The sequence below is a fragment of the Cheilinus undulatus genome, linkage group 14, assembly GCF_018320785.1.
Source record: "Cheilinus undulatus linkage group 14, ASM1832078v1, whole genome shotgun sequence".
Lineage (NCBI taxonomy): Eukaryota > Metazoa > Chordata > Actinopteri > Labriformes > Labridae > Cheilinus > Cheilinus undulatus.
This window is the reverse complement of record NC_054878.1, coordinates 38,600,978-38,624,295: the sequence shown is the minus strand read 5'-3', so window position 1 is coordinate 38,624,295 and position 23,318 is coordinate 38,600,978. Positions and strand designations below refer to the sequence as shown.

The following is a 23,318-nucleotide window of genomic DNA, read 5'->3' as shown; positions in this document are numbered from 1 at the left end:
TGATTACTATTAATACAATAACAATTTTTCTGCAGGACCCTTGCAAAATACTGTGGAATAAAAATGTATGTATGAGATTGGTACAGTTTCTTTGGAGGCATGTTGTTCTCATGTGTTGAGGTTGTTACCTAAACCATTTTCCTGACTTTTATAGAAACATAACCATGTACAAACAGTGACTGGGTTGAATTTTTTATTATAAATCATTTACATTACAAAGTAAGACATAAGTCATTGCCATATCCATTCATATATCTTGCTCTAGAGGGGTTCATGAATCACTGGTCTCAAAGGTTTGTCTAGACCAGAAGAGGGTGTATTCTTATTTATTTCCACATTACAAGGGGACGTTGGCACGCACTGATCATAATCCCATTATTGAGAATTATCATGTCCCCGTACAGGCACACACACACAAACACCCAAAGAATATCATTAGTTTTCAAGTATGAGTACACAACCGTAGTGCTGCTTTTAGCTCTGGTGTTGAGATTCTGATGGCAAATGAAAAAGCAGGAGAGACAGCAGACATAGCATGAACAGCAAAGATGATAAAATGTGCACAATAGACAAGACAGAAGGTAGATTTCTTCATCTTCTTTTCGTGGAAGTTTTTTTATTCGTTTGCAGCTCCTTGTGTCATGTTTTGGGCGATGCTGCCCACTCCATTTCTTTGAAGTCAAACCATCAACAGATCTAATCCTAATCCCACAAGCTTCCCTCTACAAGGCCTTGCATTGTGAGATTTGAGGCTTTAATGCACACAACAACACTGCAGCTGACTTCACAATGAGTTGGACAAAGATTGGTAGATGAGTCTGACTTTAGCTGATGAGGTCTTTATTGGCTTTAAGAAGTCTGGAATATGTTTTTTGGTCTTTTCCCTGCCCTTAACCAAGTTTTCAGATAACACTTTTTTATAGCTTTAAATAAAAACGGTTTATAAATCATCTACAAACCTACATTTTCTATAAATTACACAGTTTGTTTAACCCAAAAGGTTAAAGCAACAGCTGACATTTGCAGTAGAAAGCTCAGGGATAGAGAGAGAAAAACGACCTCTGCATCCAGCAGTGACAAAAAGGATTGGTAGAAAAAAATATCTATACAACAGCAAACTGATTTAAAAATTTTAGCCAAAACGAGAGATAGAAGGGTCCTTTTTGAGCGGCCGTTTGCTTGTCTGACCCCACAGTGTCCAATCACAGCTGAGAGGGGAGCCAACGCTCTGAAAGGCCACCTCAGATTGGGGCAGTGTGTGTTTCTGTATATTACTTCACATGTGTGTTTCTTGTATGCGTGTATCAGTCAAGTGTCTCTGATGTTATCATGCTCGTGTAAGCAGCTCCTGAGCCCACGTCTTGATGGCCGACGTCGTATGTTGGAGCAGCTGCCACGTTGAGTTGGTAAAGGATATGGCATGCTCCTGCAGACACGATAGCGATACCTCACCGCTGCAAGAAATAAACAGAAGAGCATGTTTTTGAGTTTTTCTTATTCTCAACAAAAGTCAATGCAGGGGTCATTGCACAGGTTGCGTTAATCACTTAAAATTCAAGCCTCTAACCAATAACAAAAATATAACACGTTTTCTCAAATGAGGTTGAAAGAAAAAAGTTTTATCCTTATTTTGTCACCCACATGATGTCCTGCTCACAACAAAATTAAATCAAAAAGGGCCCTTAATCAGTTCTAGCTCATATGCTGGTAATTGCTGTGAAAGACTCCCTGAAACTTTGTGAAAAATTTCCAAGCAAGCAAGGCTGTACCACAATTTGGAATATACTGATGGTGCAGCCATGAGAGCCCATGTCTCTGCATTTTATTCTGGTATACTGGCCACACTGGTATATAGGATTTGGCCAACTTTTTAGGCTAAGAAATTGACATTAAAAGTAGACAGTAATCCATTTAAGACGCAAAATGTATATCAAACCAGAGTTTCTTAAACCTTTCAGCCTGCAACCCCAAATATATAAGTGCCAGAGGCCTTTATTGAGGAAAAATGTGAACAAACTGCCGCGCTGTTGAAAAAAGTGTAGTTTTTTACTTTGACGTCATAAAGCTGATACGGCGCTCTGTCCCGTATCTGAGCGCGGTTGCATTCACATCTCATCTGAACCAAGCCAGAGTCCACTTGAATCGTGCTCAAGACCACCTCCCCAAGTGGGCCCTGACCCGATGCCCGGGCGCAGTTCATTTGCATTCACACTACCAAAACGAACCGGACTTTGGGCTCAAGTGCACAGATCCGGGACAGGGCCCCTAGTGTGAAAGCACCCTAAGTTAAATAAAATGTCAAAATAGAAAAGAAATTCTGTGAATATCCTCTCCAGTCCAAAGTCACCAGAAGAAAGACGCTTCAGAGTACTGACTTGCAAGAGTCCTGTAGGTTGGTCCATGCCCTTTGTAGTAGTTCAGATATGTATGCCAGTGCTGGCAGGATGTAGTTCTGATGGAGGAAGAGGAGGAGCTCCCTTATATACGCTATCACCTGGAACACACTGTCTGGGGTGTTTGTGTTTACCTAGTTGAAGGTACACAGATGAAAGAAGGAAATTATAAAAGGAAAAAGGAAAGGCAGACATAAAACATGAGCAGATAATGATCTCTTTAGATTAATCTTGTTGACTAAAGAGACCATCTTTAATTCTTCTGATTAAAATTAAAAGACAGGTTGTTATTAGTATGAGATAAAAGTATTATGTATTGTCTTACCCATTCTATTGCAAGCGGCGTCTTTTCTTTGACCCAGAGAATAAACTGTGTTGTGTTTTCAGAGATGAAGATTGCTGCTGTTTTTGCCTTCTCAAAACCTTGCTCCATTAGTGGCCCCAAAACCCGCACACACTCAGAGTAATAATAAGGGGTGTTTGTCTCCAACCAGCTGCAGAGGATGAAGGAAAAACACAATTCAAAGGTTTAATTGAAGCAAACAGTCCTTCAAATACAACATATCTGTTATGGCATTTTAGTCACAAGGACGCAGGCTTGCCTGCAGATATCAGACATCTGTAGTTTTTGTACTTTAATGCCTTTATTTAGATAAGACAGTGGATGGAGTCTGAAGCTGAGGAAAGAGAGGGTAGGCAATGACGTACGGGAAAGGAGCCAGAAGGATTTGAACTAGGCTCGCCCACTGTGAGGACACCAGCCTCTGTACATGAGGCGCACTGACAGCCACTAGACTATCAGTGCTCCTCAGATCTATTTTTTTTTCTGTTCTGATTTAACTGTCAACTAAGTTTACAAAAGTTATCAGAGATAATGTCCAAAGACAAACAACAGACCAATCCTATCAATATCTGGGACATGATGGACAGTTGATCAATGAATTTATCAGACGAAGAGCCACTAACTATTAGTAAAAGTGTCACACGCACGTGTTAAAGGTAAATTGAGTGTTTAAGGCCGTACCTGAAGCCCTGTTTGGAGTAAACAGTTATTTTTCCCCAGGCCTGCTGTGATACAGCTGTGATCCCTGAGTTTTGCAGATGCCTAGCTGTCGTAGAATCTGAAAATACACATTCAAGTTTTACAAGAGAAAAAAAACAACAAAACAAAAAAAAAACAAAAAAAAAAACAGCAGTGCTAGTAGGACATTTAAAAACAAAAGCTCGTGAATGATAGGGGAAAAGCAGGACAAGGACAGACCTGCAAAGGAACCCTGGGATCTGATGTCATGAGCAATGAAACCAGCAACAAACACAAGCAGAACCATGAGCAGTTTGGACCAGGGGAACCCACGACCACGCATCTTTACCTGCAGATTCTGAAGACAGAGGAGCAAATACAGAGCAAAAGTTTTACAGGGGCAGAATACTGTTTTCATGAATGACAATTTGAGGCAGATTTGCTCTAAATCATGAAATGGTGTTATTTAATGTACATTTTTTATGGATTCAAAAACAAGGCATAACAGATGCTTAAGACATCTGTTCTTGTTGCCATGGTATCAAAGTAAGTATTGCTATCTTTAATTTTTTACCTAGATTAAATTGAGATCTAAAATTCTAGTATTGTAACAGCCATAACTTTGGCTTTAAGTGTTTGCATTACCTGGCACAGGTTATTGCACTCCTGAAGTTCCTGAGATTCAACAGTGTCCTTCATCTCCTCGTTGGTCACTCTGAAAGACTGGATTGTTTCTTCAAGGTTCTTCCGGAGCTAAACGTAAAATTTAAAAACAATATTATACAAAAGATGATCCAAAATACCATAAGTGAGACAAAACTTTTCCTGAAGAAGCACATTCTATTCTATGTTCTAAAATCTGAAACTCCCTCTGACTCTAGCAGGAGATATACCTTTGGTGGCAGGATATTCCAGGATTTCAATAAATGGTTCAACAGCAGACTAGAAAGGAAAAGAGCAAAAACGAACAGTCAGCCCTTCTATTATTAACATAAATCCAGAAATATACAGTCAACATAATCAAACACACAGGAATAAACTATTTTCTTTCTAAAACTACAGTTAAAATGTAAAGAGAAACATATCTCACCTGGACTGGGGTAAATGTTTGGTATAGAGCTGCCTCCACACTCCAAGACTCTGAACATCCACGCACAAACACTCCGTCATACTGCTGAGCAACTATAAAAACATGAGATGGAGGAGGAAAGTGAGACATGTGACTTATTTCTTTCACATTTTAAAGCTACAATCTGTTTAAATTTATTTTTTTATTTCCAAAGTTACAGCAAACCAGTTTTATCTGGAACCACTAAAAGACCATATCCTTCTCCAAATACATCTTTAACAGCCATATTAAATAGCTAATGAAGACAGCAATATCTGACTTGTTTATAACTGCTGTAACCTTTTCTATAAACACTTTTTTTTACAATAAAACTCAATTGTAGTAGATAAAAGTAGACAAAATAATGTCATTTATCTGTGACATCCCTCTGACATTTTTGTAGCTAGTGCACTCCAACAAGTAAGTGCTTTCATGCAAAAAGATATAAGGATAATTTTTAACAGTGTACTCTCCTTCCAAGTTAAACTGTTGTGCTATTATGCAATTATATATATCACCATGATGAAGTTCACATTATGACTATTATAAGTTTGTCAGTAGTATTCTTTTGACTGTGATGAGTTTCATCACCGTACATTAAGACTTGTAGCTGCAGGGATAGCTTCTACCACACATTTACTAGAGAGTGTGGGTGCATGCATTCACCTCTCTCTTCATGTCATCTGGACAGTGCGGTGTTGCTCTGGACAGGAATGACGGCAGGTATGTGTGTAATGTGCTCTCAGGTTTGGCTCCAAATGCGAGAACCTTCAGTCGTGGGTACAGACGCCTCAGCTGTTCCTGTAGACTGAAAACAAACAACAACAGTTTTGTTACTTGACATGCAGAAAGAAAACAGGTTCTCTGATAGCAACATGATACCTTTTTACAGTTTTCTTGGTGATTAGTATCTTCTTTCTCCAAGAAAGTGATCCTTGAATATAACCATAACCCTTTATTATAGCATTGATCTTTTTTGTTCCACAAGTAAACAGAATATACACTAAATGCATCCATACAATCCATCCATCTCTGCTAACTTAAACCAAAGTCAAGTGTAGAGTATGTATGATATCTACAGAGCTGTACATTTTGTCTTGGTCTGCAGGAAGAAAGCCCGTTGTAACTTGCTGAAAGGACACAGATTGCCACCTACCCTAGCAGAGGCAGACATGCTCCAATTAATAAATTGGTTCTTACACTTTGCATGAATACAGGGAAAGGGAGAGTAGTCCAGCTAAACTGCCTAATCTTTAATTAAGCTTTAACTTCCTATACATGTAAACATACAGCATGAATCAGGCAAATGAAACAACCTGGAACCATTGTTTGAACTACATTGTGTTTACCTTGATGACAGGGCATTCTTGGGCATGAAGGCAAAATCCAGTAAAGGAAAAAACTCTTTAGGACCCATGATGCCAAATCCCTTTGTTAGGTTTGCATGAAGTCTGGAAAAAGAATAAAAAGTTAAAAAAAAAAAAAAAGAAGAAGAGTTGTATTTTGTCAAACATAATGAACACAGTGTCCCTTTTGTTAAGGTGAAAACTTCAGAGTTAAATGAATCAAGCAGATTAAAAAAAACACTAAATGCCAACTATTTTGATTGTCAGTGAACAGCTTAAGTCAATTTTCAAGCATAGAAGTTCAACAACTGCTAGTTCAAACACATTCCATTCAAGAATATGCTGTTTTCCTTGACATCTATGAAGGCTATCAAAGAGTTATTTGTGGCAAAATGTCTGTTGCAGATCCAGTTTTTAAGAGCCTGATATATTCCAACTTACTACACTACTATGCCACTTTAACCAAGGTTTCAGGAGATTCCATCAACATTTTACTCAAGAGAGAAACTATTAAAGTCTCACTTCAATTAAGTCTAAATTTGTAATTTATAAAACAAAATATAGGATGTTCCACATAACTCCCAAAGACACTTACAGAAGAAGTCTCTCAAGATATGCAATGGCATATGAAGACAAGGACTTGACTCCCAGGACAGGAAGCATGATACCCAGCCACACTACAAACACAAATAAAGAAGTTATTGACTTCATAGAGACATGTAGTTCTGATAGTAAATGCTGACCTTCACAGCTTTCAGTTTTAAAAAGCCCAAAGCTACTGCAGCAGAAAAACATGACGTGTACTTGCACGGTTAAATAATTGAAGATAGACAGTGAAACAAAATTAGAAAAGATGGTGGAAAAACTAAAACAGCATTAAGTATGGATGAGCACTGCAGGCATTTCTTCTGTGTTGTTTAAGAAATAAAATCATCCCTGAGATATTTGACTGTTGCATAGAGGAAGTCTGCAATGTGAAGGCTCATTTAGGCTCTGCATTAGACACAGGCATGAGTGGTGACTTCTGCCCATACTCAGGGTTCATTTTGTCCATATTTCTACAAGTTCTCTGAAAGCTTACGGATATCTAAATAAAAATCTAGCTGATACTCAAGCCAAATCAGACACGGATGTTTTTGTCATCACTTTTCGGTGTAACACTCCTCATATTGTATCAATATTTTCACTCACATTTGACTATGTAAACGGATCAGAGTTTGTCCAACGAGTCACTTTTTCTGCCATATAAAATATTGTGTTTAATACAGCAGCTAGATATACAAGATACAGCATTAAAAATGTTTAGACAAAAGATAAACACTGATAAATAAAATGTTTTTATTCAACACAATTTGGCTGGTATCTAATATTTGTAACAGGTCCGATATCGGCCAATGCCAATGTTAAACCAACGCAGCCGTTCAATCCTAACATGGACTCAACATTGCAAAACCACCAGTAATCGTGTGGGCAGTTTTGAGTAGAGCATCTAACAGTTCAAGTCAGATCAACAAACACAACCAAGATGAACCAAGATGAGTTGTTAGAACCTACAAAACACTAGAGATGTAACAAAATTGTTAATTTCTTGGTCTCAATACCGCCATAGATGTTTAAACAACATGTCTTCATGGCAAAAAGTGTAGCCTTTTTTGTGGAGCAAAGCGAAGGGAAGCAGGAACTACAGTTACCATCGGCCCTTGCACATTTTGGTTCACCAGTGTCAAGAAATGAAAAAGCAGAAAAGGTGACGGACAAACAAAAAAAAAAAAACTAAATGCAGACACTGCCAGACTGTGGTGACACATTTGTCGGGGAATACGAGTAACATAGGGAGGCACTTGGCAAATCGTCACCCTCAAAAGATTTGCAAAGATGCAAGGAGTAGAATCCAGCCAGGCCAAAAGACTTTTAAAGAAGCGTTCACAATCCCACTTCCCCACAACAGCAAGAAGGTTAAACAGATCACAACATGTATCAGTGAATATATCCCCAAAGACCTACAGCTATTTTCAGTGGTAGACAACAACCGTTTAAGAATGTTAGTAAACACACTGGAGCCTAAGTGTAAGTATATATTTTCAAGCCTAATGCATACATATGGCACTTTTTTGTTCATATTGTAATATTCAAAGTGCAATTGTTGTTTAAAAAATCAATGTCAACCCCCAAAGCCAGTTCTCTGCCTACTGAAAACAAAAGAAAAAGCAGGCTCTAGCTCCAAATCAGCCCTGGAACTGCCTTGGTGGAAAAAGGGTATCTTTCTGTCTGTCTGTCTTTAATACACACTTAAGGTTAGGGCTAGTAGTTTGTGTCTATTTAAAAGCATGGGCTTAGCATGTAACAATACATTGTTACTACTATAATACAATAACTGAAAATACTGTAATACGTGTTGAAGAGGCTATTTTGCATGGATGTGAATAAGGTGTACCTTGAGATTTTGGCTTAACCTTAGGTTTGCCTCTGGTAATAAAAGAAAGGTTTTAAAAACCACTCATCTAGTTGATCTAATTCTTAACCCCTCTCCATGTATAAAGGAGACTGCTAATATAATAGTCTAGGGCTTAGAAAGGAAACGCATGATTGTTTTTTAAGTTCTTAATGAGATTCCTGAGCAAGGCTTCCCCTCACAATTTAAAGAGGCTTTATTCAGATTAAAAAACAAACAACATAATAAGCTGGCTATTATGTATTTGCGGCTTTGCAAACAACCTAAAATTAGTTACATTTATTTTCTTCTTGCTTTAGGTGAGTTTACTGGAGCTCAATAGTGTTTGTTTAGATGATAAAGGTTGTTATGTAATCTTCCAAGAATATTTATGCTTCCATGCCTACATACTGACACCCACCTCTCTCCCACCTCAAAGCCTCACCAAATACCAGGCAAAGACCAGGAGCGGCAGCTGAGTTTTTGAAGGTAGCATATGTTTAACCTCACAGATGGCTGCTGGTGAATGTGTTACTGCTCAAATGTGCACTGCTGCTTCATTAAACCCCAACCCTGGATTTCTGCCTCACACATTGTTGGGAAAGTGAGGTAAAGGGGGCACAGACAGACTCCGACTATTACAAAACAGAACGTGTAGCGATATCTTAAGAGTATAATGCTTTTTAGTTGTGTAAGAATGTGTGGAAAGTATTTGTGCAAGTGTTTGACAGTCCATTACCTCTAAGTCCTTGGCTGAGGTCGTAGAATCCAGCCTGGCCAAGCGCCCACATGATGGTCAAACACTTTACTGGTCGATTCTGAACTGACCGCAGCAGCTCCAAATACTAGAGGGTGAGGAAAGGAGGAGGGAAGGGCTGACGACATATTACTGCTAGACTATTGCAAAAGATGGATGACTAGGTCACTGGACAAAAGACCTGAATCTACAATGACAATTCAGAGCAGACAGCAGTAGGAAGTTAAATGTCCATGTCATGCACAACTCAAGGACACAGTCACTCACCTCTGGCAGGTTTTGGGTTGCTATTCTGGGTTTGTCCTGTAGGATTGCCTGAATGCAAATTCTGTAGCCATGCAGAGGTTCTCCTGGAAAAAAAAACACAGAGAAATGAGAGGCTGTTGGATATTTTTCAAGGTTTAATTAGTGTGGTCTTTAACTTTGACCCTGGGAATTGATAAGTTATTTTTGAACCCTTATTTAGGCCTTATTTGGTGTCCTACATTTGTAGATGCAGTGGCGCACTTTGTTAACTGAATGATTCTGCCAAATGTTCCCGGGTCCACACAGAATATTTATCACAGAATAATACCAATTTTTAATGTAGTGCCACCTCAGGGGTCAAAGTTTGTACTGGTGACTGAAATCAGTAGGGAACAAGCAGTAAACAGCTTTATTTTAGCTGAAAACTGCTGCGTTTTAACAAATACATCTTGACTATGTTAACCGTGGTCAGTAAAGATCCTCAGCTGATAGAATGGGGTTTTTTTGTTTGTTTGTTTTTTAAGGTTTATTTTGGGCATTTTTGTGCCTTTATTTGATAGAGGAGGATAGTGGATAGAGTAGGAAGCAGAGACGAGAGCGGGGGAGAGACGTGCAGTAAAGGGCCTCAGGCCGGATTCGAACCCAGGCTGTCCGTGTGCATGGGGCGCACCTTAACCACTTTACCACCTTCTGCTTGGTCTGCTTGGTTATGGTCATAAAGTTGGTTGAAAAACCCATAAAACAGGACTTAATTTATATTGTTCATCATCACAAATCATTATTTTATGTTACTTTTATTTACCTGCCCCAGTGGCTGGTAGGTTAAGCAGATTCACCAGACACTGCTTAAAAATACCAAAATTTGGCTGGTGGCAGGTACTAATTTCCCACCCTTTACAACTCTTAAAGAGTGTTGTTAGAAGAGAAGGTGATGAGACACCCATAACAGTTTTTTTAGGAAACACTGCAAGCATTAAATTCAGACTGTGCATTTAAAAAAAAACAGTTTGAATTTAACAGTTTGAAAAATAAATATATTATCTTTGTCTCATCTTTTTAGAAGAAATTTTGATTTCTATGTCAGAGTATCTCTGCCACTGTTTATTACAAAGCTTTTCCTAAATCATCAAAAATCTTCTGTGATTAGACCGATAACACTTGGTGATGTTGTGGTATTTGATTATAATTTTAAACATCCAACACCTACCTGACTGTCTGTCCAGTTCCCTGAGCATAGTATAAACACAGTGGTCAAAGAAATCTGGCAGGATATCACTGCAGCGTCCAATGAGGCCTTTGATTACACCCTTCAGCTCTTTTCCTGTAAGGCAGTATGGGTAGTCTGGGGACAGAAAGATAAAAACAAATGTAGAGGTGTCTTCAGTTTAAATAAAGCCCTTTTTTCATAAGAATCTCAGACTAAATAAATGTGTGGTAGGAATATGTTCTGAAAGGGTCATAGAGCCTTTAAAACTAAATAAAGTGTGAGTGTGACGGACCATGAGCGTAGCTGCTGAGTGTGGGTTCCGTCTCTGGTGCAGTCAGATTGAGGTTGAGGTATCCTGCCAGATCTTTGACCCACACTGATGGGTTTTCTGGGAACAGGGTTTGACTCCGAGCCAACTGCTGCTTCAGGTCTGCAATATCCAACTGAAAAAGGACGAGAAAACATTAAGGCTGAATTAGAAGAAACAACAAGTCCATTGTAGGAATATGAAACTGGGTTACAACATGTGATAGTTTGTTTTGAAGATGCCACAATGCAGCGCTGTATCTGTGTTTATGTGATGATTTTTACAGCTTTGACTGATTTCTCAGAGCACGATAAATTTATTTTTATCACTTAAGTGACAAAAAAAAATTAACACATTTTAAAAGCTCTTCAACATTAACCCCAGGTTTTTATCTGAACTTTAGCAGCAAACAATGTTTTAGCACACACAAAGATTTCAAAATAGTCTAATAGTGTTTCTCATTAAAATACAAAAGGGACTTCAGCTTTGTTTAATTTTGAGATAAGAGCCACAAGAGTATTCACAACTTTCAATATCTAAGTTTCTCAATGAGTAAGAGGTTTAAAAAAGGCCTGATATGAGAGGTTTGCTCATTACTCACAGCTTTGAAAGCATCCTCCAGGGTCCTGTGAGCTGTGGGGGTGACTGTATTGCTGGAGTTTGATTTCTTTGATGGTTTACTCGTTGATTGCTTCTTGTTTTCTGGCTCTGCTGGTGGTGGAACCTGCTCCTTGTTCTGTTTCTTTCCCATCTTCTCAAAGCCATCATAGAGCGTCTCTGACATCTTCAAAGGTGCTGCAGGAAAAAAAGGTAACTAGGTTTAATTACGCTGCTCCACTCAGATGAGTCTGACACTTTTTGAACTCATCTGGTCTTCTGAACCACTTTTCCCCCACTGTCCTCTAAATCAAATTATACATGAAACCATGACATTCCCCTCCCAGGCTGCTCCCTCCCATCATGCTCATAGCTTCCAGCCTCCCTCTTTGACTTGCGTAATGGATTTTTTTTTATTTTCCCAGAAAATATTCATGCAACACTCATTACGGTTCACAAAGGAGCAGAGCTAAGCACCAGCAGAATTCAAAGTATTCTCCTCTGTTTGTTAAGTCCCTATCTGTAAACAAACTACGTCCACTTCAACTCAGTTTGTATGAGAGCTTGAACAATTTTAAGCCTTGAAGCCTAATAAGTCTAGACTAGATGTCCGGACAAGGTGGGAATCTGCACCAGCAATCAGCCAAATGCTTATACAATATGAAAGTGGCTGTTAGATAACAGGCAAGAAAGAAAAGTCAACTACAGCAACAACACTGCACAGTTAATCTAATTCAAATCATGATCACAATTTTAGCCTTTCTACAATCAAAGAAACATGATTTACATTTAAAGTGTGTACCAAGCAGCCATATGACCTTTTTTGACCTTCAATTCTTAATATTTTTGCTTGAATATGGAAACTGTGTAATCATGGAAGAACATGTTTATTTAGCGAGATGCTACTGTATTATATTTTGCCAATTGTTAGGTGCAGATGTTGACCAAAAAGGTTTTGTCTCTGTCAAAGATGAATAGCAGGATATATGTTTTTCAAGGATTTTATTGAATTTTTGCAGATATCAGATATAGGCTGCTGATATTCACAAAATAACTATAGCCGATAAAAACATTTTAGTTTAGATCTACATCTTCAGTCCTTGAAACACACAATTTAGAATTAGACGATGAACAAATTAACACATTTCAGTCCTTAAAACAAACTTAAAGTGTAAAGAATAATGATGAAAAAAGAAAAAACTTCAGTGGAAGCAGGTGATTTTTAAAATACTTACAGATTTGTTTGTAGGGCAAATATTAACAAAATATTGGTTGTAAATATCTGCAGAAATTTTCATATCTGTCGGATACCAATAATTTGTTTCTTTTTTCCCCCCCAAATTAATTTGGGCATTTTTATTGATACACATTTATTTGATAGTGGAGGACAGTGGATAGAGCGAGAGTAGGGGAGAGACATGCGGTAAAAGGCCTCAGGCCAGATTTGAACCTAGGCCGTCCGCATACATGGGGCACGCCTTAAACCACAAGGCCACCTGCACCCCGTAATTCAATTTTTAAGCTAATATCTGCTAATGCTGATTTCATGACAATAATATCGTGCATTCAAAATGTTTTTAAAATAAACCTTGAACGATACAAACATGTCCCAAAAACATAATTTAAAATAATTGGGAATAATAATTACGATCTCAGTGTTGATAAAAAAGAAATTGTGATTATCATTTTGGCCAAAATTGTGGAGCCTTAAACAGCAGGAAAAGCGACTTATTATTATTTACGTTATGTCTTTAGAAATACTAAAACCAGGACCAGAAATCTTAGGCCTTCAAACTTTAATCGAATCTCTCCAAAAGAAGCCTGATCTGCATTTTGACAGCCCCCTTTCCTACAAAAGTTATTATTTTACTTTCAGGATGACAAATGGTAATATTACAAGACTGGCAACACTCGTAAACTTGTGTTTTTTTGGAAACAAAACAACCAACAACTTGTCAATTCATCAGTACTTTATGGCCTAACTTCCTAATTCTTGGTCCCTTTTCTCAGACTTCCATTCCAACAGAAAAAAAAAAAAAAAAGAAAAAAAAAAAGTTCCTTATTTAAACTAGCAACTTCCCCACAAAGCTGTAAGTGTCCTGGTAACTTTGCTCATACATCAGGAATAGGTATTTCGTAGGTTATATTTTCAGACCCTGCATTTTTTTTGTTTTTTGATTCTCTAGTGAGTATGGCTGCTCAGTTTTTTAAAATCACAATTAGAGCATCACAATTAATCATCATCATCATCATCATCATCATATTTTTCTCTGCATATATTGCAGCCCTAAATAGATTTATAGTCCATACAAATTAGATTATGATTGTAAGCTTTACAAGTTAATTGCCCATATTGAAGCAAATTCAAATTCACTTAATGTCTTTTTAAATATAATCTTGTATTTTTCCTATTGCAATATCTATTGCAGAAAGAATAGAGGTCACAGTTTCACTTTTTGCCATTATCCTTCAGGCCTTTTAGTGCGTATTTGGGGGGACAGGAAGAATTTTGTTGGATTGATATAAAAACTTCAGTGCGAATGTCTATTGCAGAGGTGACAAACTCGAAAATCATATATTTTTATCATAACTGGCCCACTGGTATGAAATCTGCAGATATCCACCAGTATAAAATGTAAACTTTACCTTGATGTTTTGAAATATCCTTGCTAAGTCATAATTTGAAAAAGAGTAAAAATCATTACTAACGATAACCTAACGATAATTATGTTATTTAAGAGTTTGCTACATCATGAGGAATTTGTCCTCCATCTTGCACTTAGGATATTTACAGCATTTGACTACAAGTCCAGTCAAAAATCCCAGTCAGACCAACCCTCAAACCTGAGTCAGTCATGACAGAGGTCACCAGTTGTTCACTGATCATTCAGCTGTACAAGTTGCTGACAAATCCAAATCTATATCTGGTCTGTGTGTGTTTCGTCGCAACACACGGCTGTGACGAAAGGAAGGATGTGTTTCATCACAACTTCAGTTTTCAGAACTTCAGAGCTCTATGGCTAAAACAGTTCACATCTTAGATTATTCATTGTTTCTGTATACTGGAATAAAAGCACAGCAGCAGAAAAGCAAACTCAGTCTCTTTTGCCCATAGTGAAACTGATTCTTATCTCTGTGGATTTATTTTTCATAGGGAAACAGCAGAACTCCCATTACTTTTAATCCACAGGTCCTGCACTGCTTCATTCTTATTAATCAAAAAGATAATTCCAGATGCAGGCATTGCACCAAATTAATCTCTCTACCTCAAGAACTCTATTAAAATAACAATAGGACCTGTTGAGAGCATTTGGCATTGTCATTGTTTACTACATTCTTTCCTAATGAAGAAAATGTTTGTCAGATATACTACTACTGCTTCAATCATAACTGCAATTGCTGAGACAGTTTCCGAGAATTTAGACATCACTTTGTGAAGAGAAACGTTAATCTGAAAAACCAGTTGTACAATTGCCACCCATCCATTTAAATGTCAAACATCACAAGACAAAGAGAGGAGTGCCTTCCAAAGTCAGAGATAGTTCACGAAGTGAGCATGGAGAAGAGGTATAAAGGCAAAAAGCAAGAGCAAAATAGTGGTGGGTGGTTCACAGAGGTTTCTCTGGGATACATGCTTTTATTTGCTAACTATTCTGATAGATTATGCATCTATAATAGCAGTAAAATTCACAAGTGAAATAATCTCTGTAGAGAAAAAGAGCTGATAAAAAACACAAGAGTTCAGTTGATACTTTGGGATCATCTGTACAGAGACAGAAATAAAAGAATAAAAGTAAATATGACCTTTGTAAAGTGCAGGTATAATATAGAAGCCAAGCGTAGCATAACAAAATATTACTTGAGAAATATAAAAGACTGTCCCTATAACAAGAGTCAAGTTAAGTAAAAGAAAAGCCAGATTCAGTGCTGACTTTTGCTTTTTGACGCCTTTTTTCCCAATTTTTTTGTACCTATGTATACCATGTAACCGTTGAGTATGAAGTAGATCATCAGTACACTCTGTATAAACAAAAAGACTCTAGTGATGGTCTAAGACTTCTCCACAGTACTGTATATCAGTATTAGTATCAGTATAAGCTGAATTAAATTTCGACATCTCAACCTAACAAATATTGGCAAAAATCAGCTTTGTGCATTGGGTCTTGGGCTGGTAAAGTGTGAACTGGGTAAATGTTTAGCACTCATGCCAACCCCCTTACAGGGTGGGGAGGACTCAAATGGATTTTCACACCAGGAGAGGAAAAGCTGACAGGATGCTTCACATATAGACACAGGGGGAAGCACTTTGAGGCACTTCTCAGCAACACAAGACAGTTGGCACATGCCTATGCTTTCAAGTGTGCTCACATGTTCTGTGCTTATACTGCAGAGGCAACAACCAATCAATTTTTTCAATCCAATTAAACCATTCTGATTGGGGATTCAAACTTCACTGTTTACATGGCCCCATTATAAAGTAATCATGTTATGATGTGTGAATAAAAGCATTTAGACATGTGCAGAGCTGTCCCATCAGTCTAATCTAAGCAGCAGAAGAAGCTGGTCAATTCACAAAAGGATACCAATATCTGTTATGTATTAACTCATTCACAAAACAGACACTGGCAGCAGTGGATGACACACTCTTGTCTTGTGCAGCACAAATCAGGTACATGTCTCTGTTAAAAGTAGGGTGTTATTAATGGTTTTATTTGGACTGAGATCCAGTTTAATCAGAGCTTATGTTTCATGTGTATTTAATCCTCTGTTATCATTTCTAGTCAAGTTTTTGGTAAGCGACGACTAGGGTAGGTTGACATGCATGACTCCAAATGTGAAGTAAACAAACATCACTGTCAATGCAAGCTTCCTCTATTTGCCTCCTCACTGTGCAACAATGATTTCAATCTCTTCCTCTGTCTTATCTCTGACTTTGAATGGCTGTATTTTAAAATGGAGGCAAACATTTTAATCATTAAATTAAAGAGGTGATAACAAAACTACTGAGATATGATTTTAGGTCCATATTGCCCTGCCCTTATGGAGAAGCAGATTGAGAGGGAGGAAAAGGTCCAAGGACTTAATTTAATAGAAAGTGGGCCCAGAAAGTATGGTAAATGTTCTCTCACAACTTAAAGTTTCTAAATATAAGACCTTCCCTCTTTTTGTTCCTTAAACTGACAGCTCAGCCTCAGTGGTACAAACTAGTCATTTAGTTGATAAGCAGGAGAACCTTTAGACATGCATAGTGGACAGGGTGTAGTAAATGTTTAGTCAAATTAATATAGCACTAATATGTAGCACCAACATACTGAATTGTGCTGCCTGTAACATGTTTTTGAATATTATTGAAGTGTAAGTAACCACAAAGGTCTGACTATACATTTTTTTACAAAGTAGATAATCTAAAGTGATTTTAACTGATTAATTTGATTATAATATACGGGATTAATAAAAGTTGATGTAGAGTTGATGGCATCTGACCCTTCACCCTTTTTAAATGTAGGCACCCCCAAAGTTTGTGACATTTAAATAACTTCTTGGACTTGACAAATATCCTATAACATGTCCAGACGTGTAACATGAAACATGGCCAGTGGACAGTGTTATATCAGCTGTTTAAAATCTGACCCCCCTCACAGTCAGGGAATGTACGCTCAACGCAGTGAGGCAAAGAATATATGTTAAGTTTTTACCTCTGTGCCTGATGAAGTTGTGAAGCTGAACTTATGGCTTGCAGATTATTTAAAACTCGAAAAAAACTTGACAGTTAGAGTCTTGTGATTCAAGTGCTTGAAGCCTTTCAGTGGACTGAAATAAACTGAGATTTAACACAAAGGCTTGTCAAATACATTACTTGTAACTGTGGCTGAAATTTTAATCAAAGTAGCCTATTTGTTGAGCATGTTAAAGGTGAAGTGATTTTCAGATAAAATAATGAAACCTCCTTAACCTGTGTTAAAACTGAGGGTTTATACACCATAAAGACATGAGTATATATTCTTAATGAAACCTACACCACCTTTCTTAGTCATGGTCAGTGTGATCTGGCAGAGAGACTTTGGTCAGGCTGGTTTGCTGATAAAAATGGTGCACAAACAAACAACAGAGACAGAGTGTGACCTAATCTATTCTCTCTGTCTGTCTGTTTTTTGGTCTTAGCAATACTCTTGGAGAGGAGAAAGCTCACTATTTGAGGTTACTTTCTGCCTCGTCCCCTGAATGTCAAGTATGCTGAATAGAAAAAAAAACATAGCTATCCATCATTGGTCTGTAATTATGTTCTGCTGGGCTGAGGTGATAAGGTATTATCGTACTGTAAACAGCCAAAGTTATTGAGGCCACTGAGGATTTCTAGTTTTTTTTTTTTTTCATTTAAAATCACTACCATCAGTTGCAGATTTTTCTTCATGGTTTTTAATTTACAAAGAAAGATTTCATTATTCAACTACTCTACTAACCTAAACTACTCTTCAAAACAGAATTTCCAACTCAAATAATAAACAATGACAAGCATCTGGGCCTTATCTTGTTAGTTCATAATGGACTTTGATGGTGGTAGTAATAAATTGATTGGCACACTTTAAGCCAGGGGCTTTCAGGAGCTGTGTAGTTGAAGTACCAGAGGATGGTTTCACTGTTTCCTACTGTTATAGCAGCCCTGCTGTCTTCATATGCCTACTCTGTGACAGGACTGTGTGCATTTGTTGTTTTATTTTGATCTAAAAGGTAAAGATCAAATTGTTGTTGGGCAAGATTAAGTCCTTGTGTATTCCAACTCTATGCCAGCTAATGCAACAGTGCAGAACTTAAAATAGGGTGAAGGTAATCTTATCATCAATCCTGTTTCTAAGTCTCATCAGGGTTTGTCCACCTCACCTATACTTTCAGGGTCACTCTGTCCCAACCTCAGGAATTCCAACACCACACAAAAACTTAAAAGTGTGTATTAATGCGTTTTAAACGCTTTATATTGAAATCATCTGGGCTACAGTTTTAAGAAACTTTAAGAAGAAAAGGAGTAAAACTGCTTTGTTGGAGGCCATTTTCAGCAGTAAATTAAAAGTTTTAAATAAACAATACATATATCACACTTATATTTCTGGTAAACATCAAGACCATTACAAATCTTCCTTACAAAGCTTCTCTGCATGCATAGAAGACTTTTGATTCGAGTGTCTGTAGAATTTGAACTCAGTAACAGCACATATTTTTCAATTATCTGGTTATCCATCAAACAAAGCTAATCTGCTTGTATTTCTGTGCCAACAGTACCACAGCGTTGCCAAAAGACTGGTGGAGAACATGCCAAGCTACCATTGTTCAAGTACTACGGATGCCCCCTTGTTCTGTAGACAATGCAAAGTATACTTTGGATGAACATTAGTTTTTCCAGGGACAAAACTGGGACAAAGGAGATTGTTTATGCATGTCCATGTATGTTTATATGCATTTACTTATGTATATGCAAAACTTGAGAAGTTTGTTAGTTGCTTCAAATTCCACTTGCAATCCTAAGATCACCCTAATAAATGAAAATTGATCAATTATTCTAATTCCTACCCGATACATTTGGTCAATTAAGCAGATGCACTTTCCTGATATTTAAAACCGATAATCTGTCTGTAAATATCTGCCTGTATGAGCTGTAAATATTAGTCTGTATGGGCTGTAAATATTAGCCATATGTATCAATAAGTTTGTGGAAGTTTAGGCAGAACCAACAGACAATCAGCTGAAGTCTTTATCTTTCTTCTTAAAAGTGTGTTTTAAAATGGAAGTTTTAGGCCTGAATTTGCAAATACTGGTATATCAGATATCTGCAAAAATCCAATATTGTATAATGTGCAGAAAGGAACTGATATAAAAATTTGATGACAAAATCTCAGTCAAACCGACAGAACGGTAGGCTAATTGATGGAATGACCAATCCTCTTTAATATTACTGTCATCCTGGTCATGGGGCTGGCCTGGCACTATAACATTGTACAGCTGCACAATCAGTCTAATCACTATTGTGATGCCAGGCTGTGTAGTTACATAATTATATAAAAAGCTAAAATTTACGTATGTATTAAGTAGTATGTAAAAGGTTTACAAAAGTGCCTTTAAGTGTGCAATAGTGCCAATGCATTTACTTTTATACTTGTATTTTAAATATTAAGTTATTTTGAAAGCAGTACTGTAAAACCTTTAGGTTTTGTATTTTTTATAATAATTAATGTTTGTATTTCTGGAGCTGAGAAAATACACACTTCAAAACTATCACTATTCCCTGCATTTTCCTTGATAACCAAGAAATCAGACTCATGATACCATTTACGTATTATATCGTAATCATAATATGATATATAACTGCAATTGCCACATCGTGTTTTGATGTTTTTTTTGTTTTTTTGTTTTTTTTATCAGTCAGAGTTGGTTTTCTATTTCCCATTTTAAATTTTAATGTGCTACCAGTGCAGACCAAAGGCAAATAATTCAGTGAGGTTATACATGAAACATACAACTTATGGGGGGACAATTTAGATCCATTCTGTGTCGGTTCAAACAGTTTCTTGGGACAGTTCAGGGGTGGGAAAAAGGTTATTATATAAAGCACTACAAGCCATGTGGAAGCTATGATGATTTCTGAGCTCTTCCGAAACTGAAACATACATTTCCTGTCATTTCAGAATGAAAATAAAATTGTTTTTTACACGTTCTGCATACAAAAGACCAGGCTGACACTTGTTGGGAAGTTAGGATAATGCTGTGTTTAATAGAACAAAACTTTTCATTTTACTTTAACAGAAAATACTGTAGTATAACCAGAGAAAAAATGCCGTTGCATTGGTCTCTTGGGTTATCTCCAGAGCAGTAACTATTATCGGAGCAAAAAAGCATTCTGTATCATTATGAAGGCACATCTTATCTTGAGCAACAGTGTGACTGATTTATGCCATGTTTTTAGTATTTAATGGAGAAATTCTGAGGAATTTATAGTGTCAGAGGATGACTATTGAACCACGATGTATTCGGTTCTTTTATTAAATGTTTGTTTAGTACTTCCTTTACATTTTTTGTAAAAAAAAAATAGAAATACAAAAGCAACCAGCCTTTTAAATCTATACTGTGTAGAGAGAGGAGAGGATATCATGTGGAGAGAAAAAGGGAAAGTTTTGTGATCATTTCAACAAATTATCTTTCCCAACAATGACAGCTGTGCCTTTAGAAATGGTAGCTATCATTGTGTACCTAAATAATGTATCATTCAGGTATTTTTAAAGAAAAATGTACAAATAGGTCACAGAGCTGTTTACTCACGCTTCAGAGTAACAGCTCCTCAGTGATGACGTTGCTTGTGTTGACACACTGCTTCAAAAGCTGCTAGCAAGCTAGCCACATTTTAGCCCCATTTCATCCTAACTGTATGAAGCCCAGAATGGACGTTGAAATAACATTTTAAAATCCAAATGTCAGCGCAGGATATGTAACAAAGCGACGCACATAAACAACGCAAAATGCCCAACAGGACATAAAAAAATGTCGTAGGAAGTAAGGCTCGTGCGCGCTGCTATGCTACGAATGCTAGCTTGTCAAGTCAGATGGCAGCGTTGAGCAGTTTTCATTTTCAGTTCTGTGAAAGACACCGAAATTTAAGCGTTTAAGGACGGGGAAACGGCAGTACAGGGAGCCTTATTCTTTCCCTTCAATGTAAACTTTTCTAGGTAGGTAAATGGGTCACAGAGCAGCTAACAGCGGTCCACAACGGGCCATGTTCACTTACGCCTGGATGGCTGGTTAGATTCGCCCAGGGCTTTCCTTCCCCCGCTGCCAGTTTTCTTGTCAGTCGCGCTCTTGCCTCCCCCTGAGTTGTTGCTTTTCTTCCCTTTCTTTACGACTTCCCATTTGCCGACTGAGCCATTATTTGAAGCCATTTGTCCGGTCCAGAAGGGGGTTCAATTAGGTTCGGGGTGCCTTGACTTCCTGGCTACTTCCTCCCTGCTGAATGAAACTGAGCAACGGCTCGCTCACCACCAACGGCTCTGATGATTTACCCGTCCGCGTGCCACGTCTCTTTGTCGGCATGACGTCACGGTGATGCGTTTGAACCGTTAGTTTCATACCTATGGTTTCAAATCTCATGCTGAACTTGAGACATGTTAATACAAGTCTGTGTTTATCAAGGAAATAGTTTACCTCAACCAACCCCGAGTGTTTAAATATCTGCTTTCACTGTTAAAAATGTACGGAAGAGGATTAGAGACAAATCTAAAATAATATGATTTGAATTCAGAGTTTAGAGTGAAATTCAAAGGATGATTCAAAATTTAAAAAGATAGAAGTAGAGAATGAAATCAGGAATCAAATAAATATTTCCTATATAAATGTTATTGCCAAATGGAATAGTCAGTTCATTTTTCAATTTACTTGCAATTTTAACTACTTTGGCCTTTCACAGAATGCAAATAAAAATGTGTACATTTATTAAAGTAATTGGTTGCCAGATAATTTCATGTTGCTCAAATCTGACCTTCATCTTGAAGTTATTAAAACAACTAGTTTACAGATAGAAAAAAAAAATCCTTGACAAGCATTAAGTTGACAAATGTTAACGGTAAAAGTCCATGCTTGTATTCAGGCATACATGTTTGTCATCCATCCATTTTTGACACCGCTAATCCTGTTAAAGGTAATGGGAGCTGGTGCCAGCTTTTATTCTGTACACCTTCAACTGGTCGCCAATCACAGGGTTGACATACAGAGACAAACAATCAGGAACTCTAACATTTACACCTAGGGGCATTTTAGACTCACTAATTTACCCATTGGGCATGTTTTTGGTCTGTGGGAGGAAGCCAGCATACCCAGAGAGAACCCACACGTACATAGAGCACATGCAAACTCTGCACAGAAAGGTCCTATCCGACCGAGATTGAAACCCAAGAACATTCATGCTGTATGGCAACAGCACTAACCCTTACACTGCCATGCAGCCAGGGTCTGTTAACGGAAATGTTCAATTAAAATACAACTTAAATTATACTCAAAATAACAGAAAAGGCTACAACATTTGGACTAAGACATTTCAGTAAGCCAAACACTCAAAATACATAAAGTTTTCTCCTAGTACAATGTAATGAGAGCAAGGTCCAGTTAAATGCTGGGCCTGCTGCAGTTTTCAGTCTGGCCGCTGTGTGTAGAACAGACGGTGAGCTCTCACTGAGGCACTTAACAGCACTCTGATGAGTCACTTAGTGTTTGGCCCAAACCTGCTGGAACTCTCTCAAGACCCCCTCCATCCCATAAGTGGACTTTTAACTATAGTGGAGGACACACTGGGTGAATATGTTACATGACATTCTCAAACCTCTCTTGCTCTCTCTCTGACTTAAAAAAAAAATATTTCTTTGTAACAAGATGCCTCCGTCATCTTACTTCACATCAGTTTAACAGAAAGTTTGTTTTTGATGTGAACACTTTGCCTTACACTGCCTTGAATCAGGTGTATGGATTAGATCAGTGGTTCTCAACTGGTCAAGTCTCAGGACTCACATTTACCTCCTTAATAAGAAATCCAAATAAAATTTCCCCAAATTTTAACTGTTAATAAAAATGTAGTTTGGATCTTAGATGGAATAAAACATCATTGAACAAATAGAATAAAACAATCATGTTTAAAATCGACTTAATTTTACAGAAGCCCTGGGAGGACGTCCATGCACGCACATATTTTCTTAATCAGTTTCCAATGGTAAGATGTAAACTTATACTGTATTTTTAGAAATCTTCAGAAATTAGCGTATTATTGGGAGAAAACCAGCTTTTCTAACCCATGTTGACAGGATAAACCAGCCATAATTTTAAGATACGATCACAACAAAATGGAGAAAAATAAAATGTGTGGTATGTCGACTTAGGG

At 37.5% G+C, this 23,318-nt stretch overlaps 1 protein-coding gene across 1 annotated transcript; it reads right to left on the bottom strand.

The window, feature by feature from the left end:
* Window positions 1–179: 179 nt before the first annotated feature.
* Window positions 180–21,441, bottom strand: tmem214 (transmembrane protein 214). The gene is made up of 17 exons (XM_041805274.1): window positions 21,183–21,441; window positions 11,418–11,611; window positions 10,802–10,952; window positions 10,510–10,644; window positions 9,324–9,406; window positions 9,039–9,144; window positions 6,464–6,545; window positions 5,872–5,973; window positions 5,189–5,330; window positions 4,505–4,596; window positions 4,308–4,356; window positions 4,060–4,167; window positions 3,655–3,772; window positions 3,418–3,514; window positions 2,719–2,887; window positions 2,376–2,527; window positions 180–1,454 (listed from the first exon to the last, which is right to left on the bottom strand). Exons 1-17 carry the CDS (start codon window positions 21,331–21,333, stop codon window positions 1,328–1,330), a joined length of 2,058 nt encoding a protein of 685 aa, XP_041661208.1. The 5' UTR covers window positions 21,334–21,441; the 3' UTR covers window positions 180–1,327.
* Window positions 21,442–23,318: the final 1,877 nt, after the last annotated feature.